This window comes from Cydia amplana, chromosome 4, assembly GCF_948474715.1.
Source record: "Cydia amplana chromosome 4, ilCydAmpl1.1, whole genome shotgun sequence".
In the NCBI taxonomy this organism is placed as follows: Eukaryota; Metazoa; Arthropoda; class Insecta; order Lepidoptera; family Tortricidae; genus Cydia; species Cydia amplana.
Genome location: NC_086072.1, coordinates 3,254,438 through 3,276,995, shown reverse-complemented (window position 1 = coordinate 3,276,995; position 22,558 = coordinate 3,254,438). Strand labels below are relative to the sequence as shown.

The following is a 22,558-nucleotide window of genomic DNA, read 5'->3' as shown; positions in this document are numbered from 1 at the left end:
AAAAATATAAAATAAGTTCATGGCTTCACCATCGCTGTGAGGACGGCACGTAGACCGCCGGTGGCCTTGCGTAAAGGCTTCGTCACACAGGCGCGTTTTCCGGGCGCGGCGTGAGCGGGGCGCGCCGCTTTTACATACAAAACGCTCACGCCCCGCCCGGAAAACGCGCCTGTGTGACGAAGCCTTAAGTGTAAGTCCTGAGTGGACGCTCGAGATGGGCGTGCAGCGGGGCGGGGCGTACGGCTGCGGCGTGCATGTTAAACAAATGCAAACGTATAGGAGCGGCCTTAGTGCACGCTGCTTAAATCACTTGCGATCCCGGCGCCACGCTGCACGCCCCGCCCAACGCTCTGCTTCGAGCGTCCACTCAGCCCCACTACTAGCCCACATGAGTAACTTGTCTTTTTTTTCAGGCAAAACAAAAAGCAATCTAGGATGGACTCCGCTCATATTGGCGTCATATTTCGCGCACGTAGAAGTTGTGGAGGCGTTGTTGGAAGCCGGTGCGGACGTAGACGACGTGAACGAGGCGGGGGATACCGCGCTGCACAAGGCCTCTTTCATAGGGAACGAGGTACCTGAAGCATTTGATGTCGGTTATAACATGTTGACTCTTCCCAAGAGAGTACTGCGGGCTCAGCACGGTTCCATTTTTATCGACTATCACTATGCCCGTCACTTTCGCACTTACATACTTGTTAGAACGTGACAGGCATGGTGACAAACGATAAAAATGCGACCGTGCTACTAGGGCTGGAGTGTTTAGCAACAGTGAAGCCTTAAATAATTTTAAGGTTTAGTAGAAAAACCAAAAATCCCATCATTCTTATTAAAAGTGGAGTGTGTGGTCCATGGAAGATATTAAGCCTCGTCTCCATATTGCGCGGCAAACTATCGAACATTAGCTCGCGCGGCAGCCGCGCGCAATGGATACCGGGTTGGCTCGCGAGCCAACTCGCTGGCTCGCGAGCCAACCAGGTATCCATTGCGCGCGGCAGCCGCGCGAGCCAATGTTCGATAGCTTGTCGCGCGATATGGAGACGGGGCTTTAGCCCTCGCCCTCTGCAGAACATGTTTAAACGTGTTTCAATTATTTTTCTAATAAACTAAACTTTCTAATAAGAATACCAATGATTGATCAAACCAAAAAGGCTAGGACATGTAACTTTTATAACACCTTCAATGTAAACCCTTTTTATGTGCAAATAAATGGATATTTTTCATTAGTAGTGGTACCTACCTAATACATTCCTAAAGCCCTGTCTTCTTCACAGGAACTAGTGATCCTCCTCCTAAAACACAAAGCAGACGTAAACGTCATGAACGGCGAGGGACGTACGGCCTGTGACGTCTGCAAGACGAGAGACGTTCAGAGACTTCTAGAGGCAGCCCAGCGCTCTGAACGGCATGAGCGAGAGAGGAAGCTTTTGAACGCTGCGAAAGCGGGACAGATAGAGGACATACAGGCGCTGGTAAGACATATCTTTAACTGTACGAGACGTACAGACTTCAAGTGGTGGCCCAGTGATCTGAGCGGCATGAGCGAGAGAGGAAACTGCTCAACGCTGCGAAAGCGGGACAGATAGAGGGTTTACAGGCGCTGGTAGGAGACTATAAGCTTCTTAGGATCTCCTTTGTGCTTATAAGTCCTCACTGGCCTAAGTCATGTTGTCTCAACTAGTCTGAGCGGCATGAGCGAGAGAGGAAACTGCTGAACTACCTACTATTTCACATATTGTAATTAATAAGCGAATTTATAAAGAAAATTTCTAGATAGGCGCATGTAGTGTGTGTGTTAAGCCTCCCTTTCCACCACCTTCTTACATAAAAACAAGTAACCGTCAAAAATATTTTTTTATACTTTTATTGCCGACTGTATTCTCGTATGTGCATGTCTATCAAGTACTTCTCGAGACTTTTAAAATGAGCCTAAACTCAATGTGTTTATATTTCTTCCCATCAAAGTGTTCCTTTGGCGAACTTCCGACTGCATCATCAGATCAGCTCCATGTTAGCATATTATTGCATTGTCATCGCAAATACGGAAGTATGCGAAATTTCAGTTCAATGAGACACCTGGAAGTGGTACAAATTAAAGTTACAAGATTTGAAGCTCCATATACTCGTATCAAAGAATTCAAGTATATACGGGGCTAAATAAAAGTGTGTAAAAACAACGTAAATTTAAAAATAACAATTTGTTGCAGCTAAGCAGTCCCAACCCGCCTAACATCAACTGCGTGGACGCGCAGGGCAACACGTGCCTGCACTGCGCAGCTTATCGCGGGCACGCGCGCCTCGCCGTACTGCTGCTCCAGAACGGAGTGGATACCACTCTCAAAAATAATAGTGGTACGTTTTCAGAAGCACGAAAAACATCTTCCTCGCGTTAGTCGCGATGTTGCAACATTAGATTAAAAGATTAGATTTCATTTATTTGCAATACATGGTACAGTGGTTCTTATGCTATTGTTATTAAGTAACACACAATTAACTACATAGTAGCATGCAAATTTACACCTTAAACTCTAGGACATACAACACATTAATCAAAATAGACAGTTATATACAACATAATTCAAATGTCAATGCTAAAGCTAAGAAATTTATTTAATTAAAGGAACCGTCCATTTAAAATCTCATTAATATTATACAAGGTTTTTTCATGTAGCATTTCAGCGCAATATACTACTATTTACCAAGTTTTGCTTGTTATTATTCACAACGACGGGACTTAATCGTGTAAAATTAAGTTATTTTTTTTTTGTTTTTACGATCGTCGTTGTGTAATATAAAGAGTAAAAATCTTGAGCCGGATTGTCAACGTAAATTATGTAGCCTAGGCCAAAGGTATGGTGCAATTTTTTCGAGCGATGGCGCCATACCTTTGGCCTAGTCTCGAGTAGATGGCGACACTATTTGATATTTAACAAATTTAACACATACTTATCAGTGAAAGAATAAGGATCAAAGTCAAATGGTGTTCTAAACGTTTTAATATTCTGTCGAAAGATGACAGTAAATTTACTGTGGCTACATAATTTCTATACACTCTGTTCTTTTAGGTTTGGGGCTAGGTGATCTGTATAAGATGGTCTAAAATGATTTATACTAATTTATTTAATTTAATATCCAGGTCAACTGGCCATAGACATGGCGAAAGACCAGAAAATGCGTGACGTTCTCAGCGTGAGGCCGGTACAGAGGCTGCAGCGGACGGCAGCGCGCTTCGAGGGGCCACTGCTCAAGAGGTCGCGGTTTCTAGGCTGGAGACCGGTCTGGGTAAGCTTACTGGTCCTGGCGGTCTGGCCATAGACATGGCGAAAGACCAGAAAATGCGTGACGTTCTCAGCGGGAGGCCAGTGCAGAGGCTGCAGCGGACGGCAGCGCGCTTCGAGGGGCCACTTTTAAATAAAAAAAAAAACTTACCCTAAGTTAAAAAAAAGTTTACTAGTCAGTGGTATATTAATTTTTCAAGTGTGTTCAAGACTGTTTCGTGCAGAAGTTGAGGCAAAACAAGATTTTTTTCTTGTGCTTTACGTTAGGGAGTTCCACTGTCTACTTAAAACCGGTTTTGTAAAACAGTGAGAATTTTGTACGTCGGTTATTTATTCCGTATCACAGTCTAGAACCTAGTCCTTTCCAAATTTAGGATGTGGAATCACATGGGAGCGTAGGTTCGTATCCTACCGACTGCGCCATGTAAAATATGTACATATTGAGATGGTGGAATAAATAACACACATATAAACACATAGGCTGGTCGTAAGACTCAATCTTTATTTATTTATCCACACCACAGTAGATTTTAAAGTGGAAAATGAAACGTTGTTTTATTTTACACTTTAAAATCTACTGTGGTGTGGTCCCTCCAGGGTTACCTTAAAACGTTGAGATGACGCGATTTGCTGAAATGAAACATTGTTTAATATCAAATATCAACATTTATTCAGCAAATAGGCCACAAGGGCACTTTTACACGTCAATATGGAATTTACATACAGCAAAAAAAAACACATCAATAATTATAAAATACAACTAAGCCGTAAATATCAAATCAAACTAACATAGAGATGTATAAAGCCTCTAAATGTCGAATTACAAAAAACGCAATAACAATAGTATTGAAAAAAAAAAACACAAAGATACAAAAACTATAATCTAAAATTATTTAGAGATGTAAATGTCTCTAAGTGTCATCATAACTAAAAGATTACAATATATAGTAGTTAATTTCAGCAAATCGCGTCATCTCAACGTTTTAAGGTAACCCCGGAGGGACCAATAAAGTCTTTCGACCAACTTTCCTTCTCAGGCGGTGCTCCAGCGCGGCGTGCTGCTGTACTACGGGTCGCGCGCGGAGGCGGCTCGACAGACGGGCCGCTGGCGCGCGCGCAAGTACCTCGATGGCGCCACCGTCAGCGCGCCCGACCGCGAGCCCGCGCTGCTGCTGCCCGCCTTCAGCGACGGCGACCAGCACCGCCTGGCCGTGCCGCAGCTGCCCAACCAGGACGTGGCCGCCACCAGGCAGGTCAGCGACACTACCAGGGTCCAAGGCCAAAGCTACAAGTACCTGGGCGGCGCCACCGTCAGCGCGCCCGACCGCGAGCCCGCGCTGCTGCTGCCCGCCTTCAGCGACGGCGACCAGCACCGCCTGGCCGTGCCGCAGCTGCCCAACCAGGACGTGGCCGCCACCAGGCAGGTCAGCGACACTACCAGGCTCCAAGGCCAAAGCTAAGTAGCTAAAAGCCTTTAAAAAGTGCCTAAAGTTAACTTGAGTATTTTTACTCGACGAAGAATAATTTGTTAGACCATAGAGAAATATAATAAGACAAGAGTGCTCACTCCATGCATCAGTTAGACTATTAATTTCAGTGTCTACATCTAGCATCGAGTAGCGGAACTGTTAGGAACAGAATAAGGATAGAATGAAATGGGCGCGAAGATTAAAAGGGATTTAGAAAACAGTACCTGGTCAGTGAGAGAAAATTACTTGGCAATCCCGCGGAGAGCGGGCCCGCTGAACTTCTATGATCTTCTTGTCTTCTTTCTCACAAATTAAGTCTGTCACTGTCTAGTTATAAAAGAAATAGGATGCAGAAGGCAGAAAATGCACAAGGACTGATATTTTACTTTAATCGAAATTAACACTAAGTGGACGCGGTGTCGGCCATATTACCGCCATTGTCGAAGTGTTTTTTTTTTAAATCTAAAATGACTGAATGTAGTTTCGAATGACGGATATCCGGTAAAATGAAAGAATGTAAATTTGAAGTACAATGTTGCTAGAAGAAATAATATATTCCTAAACATACTGCCCGGGAAGAAATCTCTAAGATTTCTTAAAACATGAGTACAAATTATCTGCTAGAACTTAAAAGAGAAGTACGTTATTCCTTAAAACTAGATATGAAATTTATTTTACTATGTTTCAATCAGTGCTGGTAAGGAAGAGGGCAAAGTTTAGATACAGGGCGAACTAAATTATTGCCAGTACTAGTCTTTAAAGTAGCTACGCGTGCTATGCCATCTCGTCCTGGCGACAAAGAGACTATGCGAGCTAACTTCCAACAGTAAGGAGTCGTGTTCTCGTTCACAATAAGTACGATGTCATTCACCTTTAAGTTTTCAGATGGTTTGAACCACTTATTACGACCTTGCAAATGATGCAAATATTCTACATTGAACCGACGCCAGAACTGTTGAGTTAAATTTTGAAGAAGTTGCCACCGAGATAATCTATTCAGTTTTTCAGTATGTAAGTCATATTCCGGTAATGAAACCATGTTATCTCCTATGAGAAAATGGGCTGGTGTTAATACGTCAATCTCATCAACGTCGTCAGAAATCGGACATAAAGGTCTAGAATTCAAAATCGACTCCAGTTTACAAAATACACTGCTTAATTCCTCGAAGGTAAGAACAGTTTCACCCAGAATACGTCTTAATAGTAATTTAGACGATCTTACGGTCGATTCCCAAAGTCCTCCCATACTCGGAGCAGAAGGGGGATTGAAATGCCACGTAAGTTGATGTTTGAGAAAGTAGTTTTGCACGTCAGAATCCACGGTGCACCGCTTCAGAAAGGAATAAAGTTCTTTTAGATGATTGTTTGCTCCAACGAAATTGGTGCCACAATCAGAGAAGACATCAGAGCACCATCCTCGTCTACTAATAAACCGAGTAAGACAGGCCAAGAAACAATCTGTAGAGAGATCCGATACTAATTCCAAATGGCACGCCTTCGTGACCATGCAGACAAATATACACAAATAAGCTTTCGTGACTGGAGCACGTTTTAACTTAGACGTTTTTATTAAGAAAGGACCTGCATAGTCTACTCCAACTTTTGAGAATGGTCTACAAGGCGTGACTCTTGATGGAGGTAAATCAGCCATTAAATAATCGGCAGGTTTAGGATTAGCCTTAAAGCATTTGTGACATTTACGTATTAGTCGTTTAATGACAGTCCGAGCCGATAAAATCCAGAATTGCTTACGCAATAATGACAGTAGCACGGGCACTCCCACATGCAAGTACAATTCGTGATAATAGTTTATCAACAAAGTTGTTAAATGATGTGATTTCGGAAGGATGACTGGGTGTTTCCGTTGTGAGGACAAGTTTGTATACTTCAGTCTTCCTAACACTCGCAGGAAACCCTCTGAGTCAAGGAAAGGAGTCAGTTTTCGAAAGTTAGTTCGGTGAGGTAACCCACGTTGCACTAATTTTATTTCAGTGGCGAAAACTGAACCCTGGACAATTTTTATTAACGAGTATAGGGCGTTACGCCATTCGACGCAAGTCAATGGACCCACTCGTTTTAAAGTAGGGTTCTTCAAATTATGAACAAATCGAAGACAGTATCCGTGGACCTTCACGAGCTTGTGAAGGGAACTATATTTTAACATGAATTCAGTCGCATCTACCTCACAAGAGACCTTGCTCACGTGGGCAGTAGATACTACCTCCCTCTCAGGATCCGGAGAAACCGTTTTTCGCGCAACGGTATCTTCGGATGGCCAGGTATCTGGCGCTTGCTTAAGCCAAGGTGGACCCCACCAAAGAGGATGTGAGCCAAGCTCCGAGGGCATCAAACCTCGGGAGGCAGCATCTGCAGGATTCATTGAAGATGGTACATGTCTCCAGAGAGAAGGAGACGAGTTCGCTAATATTTGAGAAACTCGGTTTCCCTCAAACATTTTGAGCTGATAAACGGGTGTGCGAATCCATGACAATGTAATGCTCGAGTCACACCAGATTACAATGTCGTGGGCAACATTAATCAGTTCTGAAGAATGTTTGGTAAGTTTAGACGCTAGCAGGGCTCCACACAGCTCCAGCCTCGGAATTGTCATTTTTGTCTGTAACGGCGAAACTTTACTCTTCGATAAGAGCAGGTGGACCTCCACTTCACCGTTGATCCTCTCGACACGAAGGTAGACCACTGCAGCGTAACCTTTAAGGGACGCATCTGAAAATGCGTGAAGAGAAAATTTATTGCCATCAGTAGGCAAGACAAATCTGCGTAATTTAATGTTTGATAAGCTAGAGAACTCCCCTATAAAAGAAAGCCACTGAGCCTGTTCATCATCAGGTAAGGGGTCATCCCAGCCAATCCCTAAAAGCCACAACCGTTGCATGAAAGCCTTGGCCATGAATACAATTGGCATCAACCAGCCACAAGGGTCATATATGCAAGCTATGTTAGCAAGCACGGCACGTTTAGTCATTCCTGTGTTAGAAATTCTACTATGATACATGAACACATCAGATGTAGGGTTCCACTTTACACCGAGTACCTTGACAGACCCTTCATTTTGAGGATCAAATGACAATGGTCCTTCACGGACGTCGTCAGGCAAATCAGATAGAAATTCATCACTATTGCTCGACCACTTTCGCAATTCGAAACACCCTTGACTTAGGAGGTCGATCAGTTCAGCTCGAACCTTTCGAGCTGTGTCAGGATCAGGAGCTCCTGTCACTATGTCATCAACAAAAATTTGATCAGACAAAATTTGACTAGCGACAGGGTGTGAGGTCTTGGCCTCCTCTGCCAATCTCAAGATACACCTCATAGCGAGAAACGGACTTGAGGAGACTCCGAACGTGACCGTCCTCAAACGAAATTCTTTAATGGGGTCATCAGGGTGTTGACGCCAGAGAACTCTTTGATAGTCACGATCGTCCGGGTGCACAAGTACTTGTCTGTACATACCCTTGATGTCACAAGTGAATGCGACAGGCTGAAGACGAAAACGTGTAAGTACGTCTACTATGTTACGCTGAAGTTTGGGACCAACATGCAGAACGTTGTTCAAAGACACGCCCGTAGAAGAGGGCATAGACGCATCAAAGACTGGCCTACATTTTGTAGTTGATGAAGACTCTTTTATCACAGCATGATGGCTAAGGTAATATTTACCACTACCCGGAGGGTCAAAGACAGGCTCCATATGATTCTCGTCCAGATATTCTTGAAACACCTCACTATAGTCTGCCTTGAGTTTAGGATCTCTTTTAAATCTCCTCTCAAGACTTAAAAGTCTCCGAGCGGCCAATTCACGACTATCACCCAACTCACTTTGATTTCCCTTGAAGGGTAAACGTACAATAAAACGATTTTCATTATCCCGCGATACATTATTTAAAAAATGATCCTCAATAATTTGATCATCGGGATCAGGAAGTACAGATTCGGGAATTTGTTCAATCTCCCAGAATCTAGTCAGACAATCATCTAACGCCACATGATGAGATGACAGATGAGGAACCGAATTGGTAGTCGGTAAGGATTTACCGATTATTACCCAACCAAAAATGGTTCGGTAAGCCGCCGGTAAGTCAGTGGAAGGCCACACCTTCTCACCACAGAAAATGTCATTGTAGACATCACTGCCTAATAAAATGTCTATTGGCCTAGACAGGAAAAAATCATTATCAGCCAATTGCAGGCCTTGATAATTTGACTTTATGTCCGCAGACAGAGAGACACTGGGCAAGTCGCCAGTAGCATACTTTAAAATGACAGCCGAAACAGTAAGCAATGGCTTGTCAGAAGTCATGGACTTTAAAAACACATTGGTCATTCCATGAGACCGATGAGGCACACTCGGCCCTACACCATAGATAGACACAGGTTGATGGTTATGTTTGAGTTGGAGTCTTTGAACACACTCCTCAGAGATTATCGAACATTCAGCGCCTGGATCAATAAACAAGCGAACAGGTTGGAAATGTCCATCGCCATTCCCAGCAAGGCCCATGGCCGTAGCTAACAGTACATTTGGCAACTTAGGCTTAGTATCCTTTACCATGAAAGACTTCATTGTAGCATTATTAACACTGGTAATGCTATTAGGTTCTTGTTCACCTTCTGGATATGAAGGCTCAACCATTTCAGCCACGACAACAGCTGACTTCACCACAGGTGGAGTGCTATCAGGTAGTGTTGAAGACGGACAGATCAAAGTGTGGTGTTTAGCCCTACACAACTTACATTTATGTAATGAACTACACTCATGATATTTGTGTGTACCAAAACAATTAAAACACAAATTTTTAGATTTCAGAAAATCTCTACGCTGATCAATATTCAAAGCCTTAAATTTATTGCACATATACATGTAATGATCCAAATTACAATATCGACAATTTATTTCCTTATTGCCCTCTTGGACATGCATTACCAGTTTAGTATTGCGATGAGGCGGTGTCTTGACAACAGGTTGTTTAGGTGACCCGCTAACTGTTGCCTTCAAAGCAATAGACATTTCTAATGCCTTACATTGATATTCCAAGAAAGCAATAAGTTCAGAATATTTAGGAATATCCGATCCAGACAAACTTAATTCAAATTTACTGCGCATCTCCATAGGCAATTTTTTCAATAGGACATGGAGTAGTATAAAGGACCACTCATCAGTTTTAAATTTCAAGGCTCGAAGAGCGGCTAAGTGTTCATTGAAAGTGTTCAAGAAAGATCTCAAGTCAGACCTTAAATTCACAATGGCAGGAAGCGACATAATAGCTTCTAAATGCGTATCGGCAATAAGTCGTATATTGGAAAATCGGTTCTCCAATAATGTCAAAGCAACACCATAGTTTTGATCAGTAAGCGGCAAGTGCTTGACTAAATCAAGAGGTTCACCTGATAAACATGATATCAGATAATGTAATTTTCTCACAGGTTTGATGGTAGCACTCTCGTCAATTATACTTTTGAATATATTTATGAAATTTGACCATTTCGTGACATCGCCTGTAAATGATGGAAGCGAAATACGCGGCAGAGGTATATCAGGTGTGCAAAACTGTGAGTTACCTACGTTCGCAGACGTCGACGTATTCGCCGGAAATAATTGTGTATAAATAACACTTACACTGTTCAATTTCGCGTCATAAGCCAAAAACTCTTCGAGGTGCTTGTCAGGATCGAAACCTGCACGCTTCGCCGCTTCCACCGACACATAAGCGTCTTTAAACTCGTTTTTTGTTTGAATGAGATCGCTGCATCTCGTTTTGAATTCAAGAAGTTTTGTATTATCTTCTCCAGCAGATTCCGCGGCACTGTATAACAAATCTATTTGAAGTTTGGCCAATTTGTAACGTATTTCTGCACTCATTTTTCACAACACCACGTACTCCTTCAAAACACTATAACAAACCACAAAGTAACAAAGCTGCGGGCTTTGTTATGCAAACTAAAGCAATAAACAACTCGAATAAGTTTAATTCTAACCTCAAAAATTAACGTGACACTGACAGGACAGGAATCGAATGACACTTCACTTCGTTCAAGTCGTTCACGAGCATAGACTAAAAATAAGGTATGTTTGCACTGTACTCGAACTGAACGGAATGGGAATGACTTTTAAAAACGCTCAAACTGATTGTGAACGTGAACACTAGCCTTATCTTGCTACCACCACTAACGAAAAAGAAATGTGATTCCACCTTCAATTTTTTTAAAACGTACGACTCTAAAATGCAAAGCAGACAATTAAACGTATAATGACGTATTTCTTTTAACGTTTAAGACAAAGTATGATATACATATAATACGTTACACGTAGACAAGAAAACTAATTACTTTCGTAAGAATAATGCAACACATGCAGTCACTTTTGATAAAATATCCACGAACCGAGGACAGACAATTACTTTTAAGTGTTTAAAAGTACGACAAATGCAAACTTGCAGGCATAAATGTACCGAGTACAGACAGTAAATTAATTACGACAAATGCAATCTTGCAGACAGTTAACTTTAGTTGGACAAATTTGACTTGACAATTAATGGCCGACCGTATGAAATGAAATTATTTCGAATGAATATGTCCGGTTCTACTAAATAGATTTTTAAATATCCTGCTCGAATGGACCAAATTTTATGTTAGGAACAGAATAAGGATAGAATGAAATGGGCGCGAAGATTAAAAGGGATTTAGAAAACAGTACCTGGTCAGTGAGAGAAAATTACTTGGCAATCCCGCGGAGAGCGGGCCCGCTGAACTTCTATGATCTTCTTGTCTTCTTTCTCACAAATTAAGTCTGTCACTGTCTAGTTATAAAAGAAATAGGATGCAGAAGGCAGAAAATGCACAAGGACTGATATTTTACTTTAATCGAAATTAACACTAAGTGGACGCGGTGTCGGCCATATTACCGCCATTGTCGAAGTGTTTTTTTTTTTAAATCTAAAATGACTGAATGTAGTTTCGAATTACGGATATCCGGTAAAATGAAAGAATGTAAATTTGAAGTACAATGTTGCTAGAAGAAATAATATATTCCTAAACAGGAACTATCAGTACTGCTACTTGACAATCGATGTAGCACCGACCGGAAAGTTTTATGCTGTTGAGATAAGACTTTCCGATGCTAATAGTCTTTTTGGTACCCAAACTGATGTATGGAGTGAGCAATCTATGTATTTTTTTCTCTATGGTTAGACCAAGTATTGAAAAAGTTACAGTAAGTTATATATTTGTGATCTACTCACAAAGCCCTTTCATTTGGTACCCCATATGGTATGTTTAAAAGAAAATAAAATGAAAGTTTGTACTGCCGACTTTATGACGTCACAGCAACTACCCCCACCACTTTCGCGCTTGTCATCTCATATATGTTCAGGGCATTACACTGAATGCATCGATACCATATCCGAGACGACATGAGCGAAAATAGACTTCCAGAAGACTTTGCGTTCGCTGGCCGGTTGACTATGAAGTCAAGTTGATGACTTTGCTACAATAACTTGTTTCAGTCATGGATAACAGCTCTCAACGAGCACATAGCCTATTCCGGGCACTATCTTTGGGCTGGTGCGTCGCCTGACACCGCAAAAGAAGCCACCGAGGATATGGAGGATGAATGCAAACCCTTAGGTTAGTAAACTTCCTTAACCTGTCGAATCCCACGATATGACGTCACCATAAGCGTTCTGGCTCATATATGAGCCGTGGGAGCTGACAGATTAATACAATCATCCATACACAAATTTTCACAATTATAATATCAGTACGATCTGTCACAACCAATTATCACAATGCTGTTACCGTGCCTAGGTTCTATGCAAGACGCCCTGACCGCCGCGACCAATAGCCTCGCTCTACTCGACACGCAACTCCGAGAATGCGGCGCCATAGTCGCTGCACTTGACAAATCGGTCAACGTTGGCAACTCGTTGCACCACTCCGCTTACATGGTGAGTTACGGTCAGACTGACCGCCGCGACCAAAAGCCTCGCTCTACTCGACACGCAACTACGAGAGTGCGGCGTCATAGTCGCAGCTCTCGACAAATCGGTCAACGTTGGCAACTCGTTGCACCACTCCGCTTACATGGTGAGTCGGTCAGACTGACCGCTGCGACCAACAGCCTCGCTCTACTCGACACGCAACTACGAGAGTGCGGTGCCATAGTCGCAGCTCTCGACAAATCGGTCAACGTTGGCAACTCGTTGCACCACTCCGCTTACATGGTGAGTCGGTCAGACTGACCGTTGCGACCAACAGCCTCGTTCTACTCGACACGCAACTACGAGAGTGCGGTGCCATAGTCGCAGCTCTCGACAAATCGGTCAACGTTGGCAACTCGTTGCACCACTCCGCTTACATGGTGAGTCGGTCAGACTGACCGCTGCGACCAACAGCCTCGCTCTACTCGACACGCAACTACGAGAGTGCGGTGCCATAGTCGCAGCTCTCGACAAATCGGTCAACGTTGGCAACTCGTTGCACCACTCCGCTTACATGGTGAGTCGGTCAGACTGACCGTTGCGACCAACAGCCTCGTTCTACTCGACACGCAACTACGAGAGTGCGGTGCCATAGTCGCAGCTCTCGACAAATCGGTCAACGTTGGCAACTCGTTGCACCACTCCGCTTACATGGTGAGTTACGGTCAGACTGACCGCCGCGACCAAAAGCCTCGCTCTACTCGACACGCAACTACGAGAGTGCGGCGTCATAGTCGCAGCTCTCGACAAATCGGTCAACGTTGGCAACTCGTTGCACCACTCCGCTTACATGGTGAGTCGGTCAGACTGACCGCTGCGACCAACAGCCTCGCTCTACTCGACACGCAACTACGAGAGTGCGGTGCCATAGTCGCAGCTCTCGACAAATCGGTCAACGTTGGCAACTCGTTGCACCACTCCGCTTACATGGTGAGTCGGTCAGACTGACCGTTGCGACCAACAGCCTCGTTCTACTCGACACGCAACTACGAGAGTGCGGTGCCATAGTCGCAGCTCTCGACAAATCGGTCAACGTTGGCAACTCGTTGCACCACTCCGCTTACATGGTGAGTCGGTCAGACTGACCGCTGCGACCAACAGCCTCGCTCTACTCGACACGCAACTACGAGAGTGCGGTGCCATAGTCGCAGCTCTCGACAAATCGGTCAACGTTGGCAACTCGTTGCACCACTCCGCTTACATGGTGAGTCGGTCAGACTGACCGTTGCGACCAACAGCCTCGTTCTACTCGACACGCAACTACGAGAGTGCGGTGCCATAGTCGCAGCTCTCGACAAATCGGTCAACGTTGGCAACTCGTTGCACCACTCCGCTTACATGGTGAGTCGGTCAGACTGACCGTTGCGACCAACAGCCTCGTTCTACTCGACACGCAACTACGAGAGTGCGGTGCCATAGTCGCAGCTCTCGACAAATCGGTCAACGTTGGCAACTCGTTCCACCACTCCGCTTACATGGTGAGTCGGTCAGACTGACCGTTGCGACCAACAGCCTCGCTCTACTCGACACGCAACTACGAGAGTGCGGTGCCATAGTCGCAGCTCTCGACAAATCGGTCAACGTTGGCAACTCGTTGCACCACTCCGCTTACATGGTGAGTCGGTCAGACTGACCGTTGCGACCAACAGCCTCGTTCTACTCGACACGCAACTACGAGAGTGCGGTGCCATAGTCGCAGCTCTCGACAAATCGGTCAACGTTGGCAACTCGTTGCACCACTCCGCTTACATGGTGAGTTACGGTCAGACTGACCGCCGCGACCAACAGCCTCGCTCTACTCGACACGCAACTACGAGAGTGCGGTGCCATAGTCGCAGCTCTCAACAAATCGGTCAACGTTGGCAACTCGTTGCACCACTCCGCTTACATGGTGAGTCGGTCAGACTGACCGCCGCGACCAAAAGCCTCGCTCTACTCGACACGCAACTACGAGAATGCGGCGCTAACGCTATAGTCGCTGCCATCTGCATCGGTCAACGTTGGAAATTCCTTGCATCACTCTGCTTACATGGTTAGTTAGAGTTTGATGCCATTACGGTACATGTCACGCCTATTTTATATAAGGATTATTTTAATTTAATCGGAATATTTTCCAACAGAGGTTCCAGCACGCGTGCGGCACGGGCGCCGAGGCGCTTAGCTCTTTACGTCACTGCGCGGCGCTCGTGGCTCAAGCCAGAGACGCTGATTCTGCGCGACTCAATCGAGAGGTATATTTGACTTGTAGGAAATTACTAAAAACATACCTACTTTGATAATTCGTTTTTGAGAAAATTTCGTTTTTCAATCCGCCAACGTAGCGGCAGCTGACATTCACGAGGTTTAATGAATTTAATGATTATCGCCTAGCAAGAATTTGATCATAAAAGTCATTCAGCCTTCTCTCTTCCTTTCCATGGGCCGAAACTACCTTCAGTTTGAAGGCCCCTGATAGAAATAAATATTGGATTCCATACAATTTTTGATCTCTAAGTGAATAGCTGACTTTCATATACTTTTTTGTTACAGATTGAACGGAACAGGGTATTAGAAGAGGCTCTAGCAGCGTTGGCGAGGACGCACCACGCTTTAGAAATGTCTGTTGCGGAGGAACTCACTAAGGTATTTAAACTTTACCTTTTTCTTATTTATTTTTATTACGACATTGTTTTATTTATTCATTTTATATTCTATTATATTTTCTTTCTGTTTTTAATGTTAAGTTGACGATCTTTTAGTGAAAGCCTTTGTTTTATCCTGTTGTGTAAAATACTGTGTCTTTTTCTTTAAGAAATAAATAGTTCTACTTAATCTAATCTAATCTATTTGTTCACGTGGTACGTAGTACTGTAATTCTTACGATCCATTGTTTCTACGTACTGCTTTTAATAAATAAATAAATACTATTAAAATCCTTAATCTAATATTTTTTGTTGTAGAGCAAACGAAAGAAGAAAACGCCGTCTCAGAATGATTCGAAGGAGAATTTCTTCGACGTGTTTGAAGGTAAAAATAATTATTAAATTTAATGCACGAACCCTTAAATACCTTTGCTAAATTAATAAAATCGTACAGGTATTAGCTAGTCTTAAGTTATGCTTTAATTGTAAATATACACTAACACTTTTATGGGCTTTGCCTGAAATAAATGATTTTATTATTATTCTCTTTATTTATTTTTGGTCTTAAGTTAGGTTATTTTATAATATGGATATAAAAATAAAATACAAAAACACTTACAAAAACAATACAAAATACTTATAAACATATTATAAAAAACCTAACCTAGGGTGCCGCCAGCAGCGGGGCAAGGCCCAAGCTGCCGGTGGTCAGGGCTGCAGAGAGAGGAACCGACGGACTATCCGCGCCGTGTCCAAGATCACCGCCTTCTGCATCTGACCCTTGATCCAACCACCTAGCGAGAGTCTCTCAAGATGTTGGTCGAGACTCTTCGCTATTAGACCGTTCGCTGAAACAACTATCGGGACAATGATCGTCGAATCAACATCCCACATGGCGGTTATCTCGTGAGCCAAGTCTAGGTACTTACTAGACTTGTCCTTCTCGGCTTTCACGAGATTCTCATCATGGGGGATGGTGATGTCAACGAGCACGGCCCGGCGCTGCGATCGATCTATTATCACAATGTCAGGCTTATTGGCTACAATAGTCCTGTCAGTGATGATAGATCGATCCCAATAGAGCGTGGCACGACCATTCTCGAGAACTTGCGCAGGTGAATACTTGTAGTACGGTACTTCGCGGTCCACAAGGCCGTATAGAAGAGCAAGCTGCTGGTGAATAATCCTGGCTACGAGATTATGTCTGTGCAAGTACTCGCCGTTAGCAAGATGAGAACAACCGGAAATGATATGCCTGAGTGACTCTCCGGGACGGCGGCATGCCCGACAAATGTCGACCGTACCGTCCTTCAGGATATATTTCCGATAGTTGTTCGTCATCATTACTTCGTCCGCAATTGCACAGGCAAAACCCTCGGTTTCTCCGAAGAGGTCCCCGAATCGTAACCAGTTCACCGACGCGAGCAGGTCCACATCAGGTCCCGTGAGGGCCTTGTAGAACCGCCCGTGTAGCACTTTACTCTCCCATGCCGCCTTGCGATCCGCAGTACTTAGTACCACAGGTTTGCGCCAGTTCTCGTTTGCCAAGGAGAGCGGCGTGAGGTTCCTGTCTACTGCCACCACATCACGATGCATCCCACACTCGTTGTTAAGGAAATAATTCCTGAGATTGTACACCTCGCGGTTGTGGAGATCCTTGGCGTTTAGGAAGCCTCGGCCTCCACATTTCCGTGGGATGTACAATCTCATAACTGACGAGCGTGGGTGTAGCATGCGATGTGCGGTGAGCAGTGATCGGACCCTCCGATCCAGGGCGTCCAGCTCGGTCTGAGTCCACCTTAGTATGCCAAAGGAGTATGTGAGTAGGGGCATTACCCAGGCGTTGAAGGCGCGCACTTTGTTGCCTCCTGACAAAAGACTGTTAAGGACTTTTGTGAGCCGACTGAAAAAGCGCTCCTTCACCGACCGTCTAATACCCTCGTCCTCAATACCCAACGACTGTGACATACCAAGGTATTTATAGGTTTCTGATTCAGAGATAGATCTGAAAGCCATTGTCTCAGAGAGTTGTAAATTTGTTGAATTTATAACCCTCCCCCGCTCTACATGTATAACCGCACATTTATCGACACCAAACTCCATGTTGATGGCACTACTGAAGACTTCGGTAGTTTTCAGTAGGTCCAACAAGTCTTGGTTATTTGGTGCAAATAATTTGAGGTCATCCATGTACAGAAGGTGAGAAATGACTTCACCCTCTCTCCGAAGCCGGCAACCTAGTCCCAAATCTTTCAGCAGAGTGCTGAGGGGATTCAGAGCTAGGCAGAACCACAGGGGACTCAGACTGTCACCCTGAAAGATTCCTCGCTCAATCCTTATAAAATCCTGCGGACCAGAGCGGTCATTCCCGCCTCCTGGTTGACGAAGGACTGTGGTCCACCGCCCCATACACGCGCTTAGGAAGGCTCTCAAAGTTGCATCAACTTTATACAGCTCTAAGACCCTCCCCAGCCATGAATGAGGCACCGAATCATAGGCCTTCTTGTAGTCAATCCAAGCGGCTGAGAGGGCCCCCTTGTTCCGCCGGATTTGTTGGCATATGGTCATGTCTATGAGGAGGAGCTCTTTAGTACCACGGGACCCAACCCTACATCCATTTTGAGCGGAAGCCAAAATATTATTTGCGACAATGTGCGCGTTGATTTTTGCTCTCAAAATGGATGTAAGGAGCTTGTAGAGTGTAGGCAAGCATGTGATGGGTCTGTAGTTTTTTGCTTCCGTGGTACTACCGGACTTGAAGAGCAGGAAGGTGACACCAGTTGTTAAGGAAGGTGGGAGAGAACCAAGCTCGAGGGCTTGTTGAAATTGTGCTGCCAAGCAGGAGTGCGAGCATCGGAACCATTTTAGCCAGAAGTTGTGCAATCCATCCGGCCCAGGACTTTTCCAGTTCTGGGTCGTGCGGATGGCACAACTTACGTCATCGGGGGTGATAGTGACTACCCCCATAGGTTCGATGGACTCGCACTCACGCTCGACAACATTCATCCAACTCCCCTCGGTGTGTCCGACAGGCACCGACCAGATGCTACGCCAGAAGTCAGTCATGACAGTAGGATCCGGCGGCTGCGTGTCGGACTCACGAAGGTTGGTTTCCTCCCACTTTCGGTACACCTTCCTTTGGTCACTCTGGAAAAGACGATTCTGCTGGAATCGATCCACACGCTCTCTGTAGCGGCGAATACGGTTTGCCCATGCATAGACTTTCTGCTTTAGAAAGTCGATGCGCTCCGTAACGTTGGCCATGTAGTCGCGGGGTCTGATATCCGTCCCCGCGAACGCCTGGTTTACAAAGCGCATTACTCGGGGGCGATTGTTGCCCCCCCTGAAGCAGATCAGCTTTGCGATAAGAGTCCTAAAGGAGCTGATACGTCGCTCGATCCGTATTTGCCATGCGGGGGCACCTCCGGCGGTCCTAGGTGCACGTTCAGAGTCCGGAAACTTGACTCGTGCAACACGGCACGCCGCGATGGCTCCGCAATACATGATCGCGTGCGTATCATCTAAATCTTTACTAGTCCGCAAATATGGCTCTAGTAAAGCGTTTAGGGCTCCCATTAGCGCTAGATTGCGTCTATTCATAGGCAAACGTGGTAATCGTGGCCTAGTGTTGGGAGTGGAGCGATACTGCGTAATCGCCTCATCCAGAGTCCTCCTCAGTTGCTCATTGGCTGTACTACTCACACTCTGCGCGATCTCCTCCTCGTCGGCGTTGAGATCCAACCGCGGTGCCCCCGGTGCCCGGTCGGGTGCGGGCACCGGATTCGGCGACGTCGCGGGCGGGTCCCGCGCCGAGGTGGAGGCCGCGCAAGCAGAGAGAGCCTCCAGGCGAAGCCGATCAAGTGTCGAGTCATCCAACCGCTTTAGCCGCTGAATGACGCGCACCTGATCCGATAATCGCTGCTCCGACACGGTGATGGTGGGTTCAAGAGCCTGAAACAGAGGCAGTATTCTTGAACGATAGGCGGATAGCTGTGTTCCCCCCTCTGTAGCCCCATAATAGGCGCGCATGACATTCTCGTTCATTTGTCGAGTCCATCTCATGCGACGCACTATACCACCGGCAGCGGGAGCCGTGGGCGGGGCAGGATGTCCCGCAGGCCCCAAGCGTGCCGGCAGCGGTGGCCGCCCTCGTCGCGCAGGTGGTCGTGGCGGCGGCGGCGGCGGCCCGCACTCGTCGCTCGACTCGCTGGTGTCGGGCGCGGTGGCGAATTATTATTATTATTATTATATAATCATTTAATCAAAATTGAAATCGTTTTAATCTCTATCTACATTTTGAATTAGGAACCCAAAAAAGCCTGTGTGGGTATCTTTATTATTATTTCGAGTCTTTCTTATCCCACTGTTGGGCAAAGGCCTCCACCCAATTTTTCCACTGATCTCGATCCAGTGCTGTGTCTGGCCATTCAAGGAGTTCAGGCCCCGTCGACAATATGCCAATCGCTATCGCTACGTAGCGAACGAAACGCAACTGTCACTGTCGCACTAATATGAAAGAGTGATAGAGAAGCAAAGCGATTCGATGGCGAAGCGATAGCGATCGTCACCTTGGCTAGGCCGCCAGTTTATCCAACCATCGCTGACGGGGTCTGTCAAATCCCCGATCCGAGTTCCTTGTTAATATAGTGGAACTATTCTTATTTACGTTATTTGACACATTATGACTGACGTATATAGAGATGTAACTAACCCAAATCGATTGTCACAGCAAGCGATTACGATTGGTTATAAAGCTAGAATTATATTAATAAATAATAATAAGAAGATATAATAAATTTAATAATGCTTTCTTATAAACATCTAATAACTATTGTAATATGAATGATTTATAACAAAATTTACCTAGACTTGGTAATGTTTAAAAATTTGACGTGTAAAATGTATATTTTATGAATAAAACATTGAATTGAATTGAATTGTTGCGACCTAAATTGAAAAATTTATATCGATTTACTTAGACGACTACCGATCCATAATGGTGGTGTCCGGCCAACCCTAAATTTAAAAAAAAAGACGTAGAACGTAAACGTTCGCAGTGCAATCTTCCTTTGTAATTTCGATGTGCAAGATATTTTACGTTCTATTGCTGTTATCAGTGTCATGTGTCAAATAACGCAAAATATCTGGGTGACCGAGCGAATATAAATACTCGAAAATGCGCGTTTTCCCAGAGATAAGACCTAGCTAGATCGATTTTTCGCCCCCGAAAACCCCCGTATAGCAAATTTCATCGAAATCGTTAGAGCCGTTTCCGAGATCCCCGAAATATATATATATATATAAATAAATAAATAAACAAGAATTGCTCGTTTAAAGGTATTAGATACGAGTGTGTAAAGTGTAGTAATTATATTTCTCTAGATACAGACGACGATGATGACACCCTAGTGACAGCGGGTCTGTCCAGCCCCCTCGGGGCTTTGAGTCCGTGGAACAGTAGTCCTGACCTCTTGCGACGGACCCCTATAGGTAGTCTTGACGGTAAGCATTTAACAGAACTTAGGACAGAATGCTTTAGAAAAAATATTGCGTTTAACCTTTTGGACGCCAATGACCGATATATCCGCACCGTAGGTTCAACGCCAAAGACCGATTAATCGGTCACATATCACAGAGCAACATAGACCTACCGTGCATATGCATAAAGTTCAATTTCAGTTTTGACACTTCGGTGACGTGGCGCCAGCGTGACAGCTTTAGTGTTTGACACGGCGTCGAAAAGATGCTTTTTGAAAATCGTTTTGACAGTCAGTCAGTGAAACTGATTTAGTCAAATGACTACTAGTCGAATCAGCTTCTTTTTTCGAACTGTCAAAACGATTTTGCTATTATGGAATTGATATGAAAAACTAGCGTGTGACGTCACAATAAAACTCTTTATAGTTTTATAGGGGTTTTAAAATAGAAATTGCGTCTAAAAATAACTGCTACGTTCCTACGTTTCTCAATCTTCTGGTGCTCTATTTCATGCATGCTGTAAAATAATTTATTTTAAATACATTCAAATACCCTATTGTTATTTTACTAAACTTTTCTGATTTTATAATTTCCTCATCAAACCCCATTTATTATCCGCAGGAGACGTAACTCCCACAAACGAGCAAAATGGCGGCTCGCCTCTATCCAGCTCTCCCACTTCTCTACACACCGCTCTAAGCCCCGCTTCCTCCCGTGGTACCCTCGTGTCCCAGGGTGGCCACGTGTACAGGAACGCGAGGTATCGCAGGAACAAGAACTCCAGGTTAGTACCCACATGTAACCCCACAGATGGCGGCACTCTCACTTCTCTACACACCGGTCTAAGCCCCGCTTCCTCCCGTGGTACCCTCGTGTCCCAGGGTGGACACGTGTACAGGAACGCGAGGTATCGCAGGAACAAGAACCCCAGGTTAGTAGCCACATGTAACCCCACAGATGGCGGCTCTCCCACTTCTCTACACACCGCTCTAAGCCCCGCCTCCCCGTGGTACCCTCGTGTCCCAGGGTGGCCACGTGTACAGGAACGCGAGGTATCGCAGGAACAAGAACCCCAGGTTAGTACCCACGTGTAACCCCACAGATGGCGGCACTCTCACTTCTCTACACACCGCTCTAAGCCCCGCTTCCTCCCGTGGTACCCTCGTGTCCCAGGGCGGACACGTGTACAGGAACGCGAGGTATCGCAGGAACAAGAACCCCAGGTTAGTACACACGTGTAACCCCACAGATGGCGGCACTCTCACTTCTCTACACCACGAACTAAGTCTCGCCTCATCTTTTGGTACCCTCGTGTCCCAAGGCGGACACGTGTATAGGAACGCGAGGTATCACAGGAAAAAGACCCAAGGTACGTTTAAACCAATAAGAACAGCCGTAAAGCAATTTTTATTACAGTACATATGGTGCTACTTTCCCGAACTAGTGCGGGAAATAGAGCTTTCCGTGCGTATGTCGAAAGTTTAAACTGCCATATGTACTGTAAAACGTTGTACGATACACGTGCGAATAGGTAATTCGCCACTCGTTTCGAATTTACTCTTTTCCGCATTTGTATCATAAATAACTATTCTGCGTGAGTGAGTGTTTCAACCCAGATAGCGTTGAAGTGGAACTGCGTCAGCTTCAAGCCGATAATTGGCAGGAAGCGGCGCAGGATCGGGAAAAGTGGCATGCTCTTGTTTCGGAGGCCAAGA

General features: G+C 45.0%; 1 protein-coding gene across 1 annotated transcript in view; it reads left to right on the top strand.

Moving 5' to 3' along the window:
- Nucleotides 1-21,937, top strand: part of LOC134647490 (oxysterol-binding protein-related protein 1-like) — a 36,078-nt gene extending 14,141 nt beyond the window's left edge. Inside the window, exons 2-13 of the mRNA XM_063501841.1 lie at nt 414-574; nt 1,275-1,472; nt 2,208-2,352; nt 3,137-3,282; nt 4,316-4,702; nt 12,271-12,391; nt 12,572-12,711; nt 14,865-14,975; nt 15,274-15,366; nt 15,684-15,750; nt 20,748-20,867; nt 21,465-21,937. Of these exons, the coding sequence (XP_063357911.1) occupies nt 414-574; nt 1,275-1,472; nt 2,208-2,352; nt 3,137-3,282; nt 4,316-4,702; nt 12,271-12,391; nt 12,572-12,711; nt 14,865-14,975; nt 15,274-15,366; nt 15,684-15,750; nt 20,748-20,867; nt 21,465-21,937 (2,162 nt within the window). The remainder of the gene's footprint in view (nt 1-413; nt 575-1,274; nt 1,473-2,207; nt 2,353-3,136; nt 3,283-4,315; nt 4,703-12,270; nt 12,392-12,571; nt 12,712-14,864; nt 14,976-15,273; nt 15,367-15,683; nt 15,751-20,747; nt 20,868-21,464) is intronic.
- The last annotated feature ends 621 nt before the right edge of the window (nt 21,938-22,558 follow it).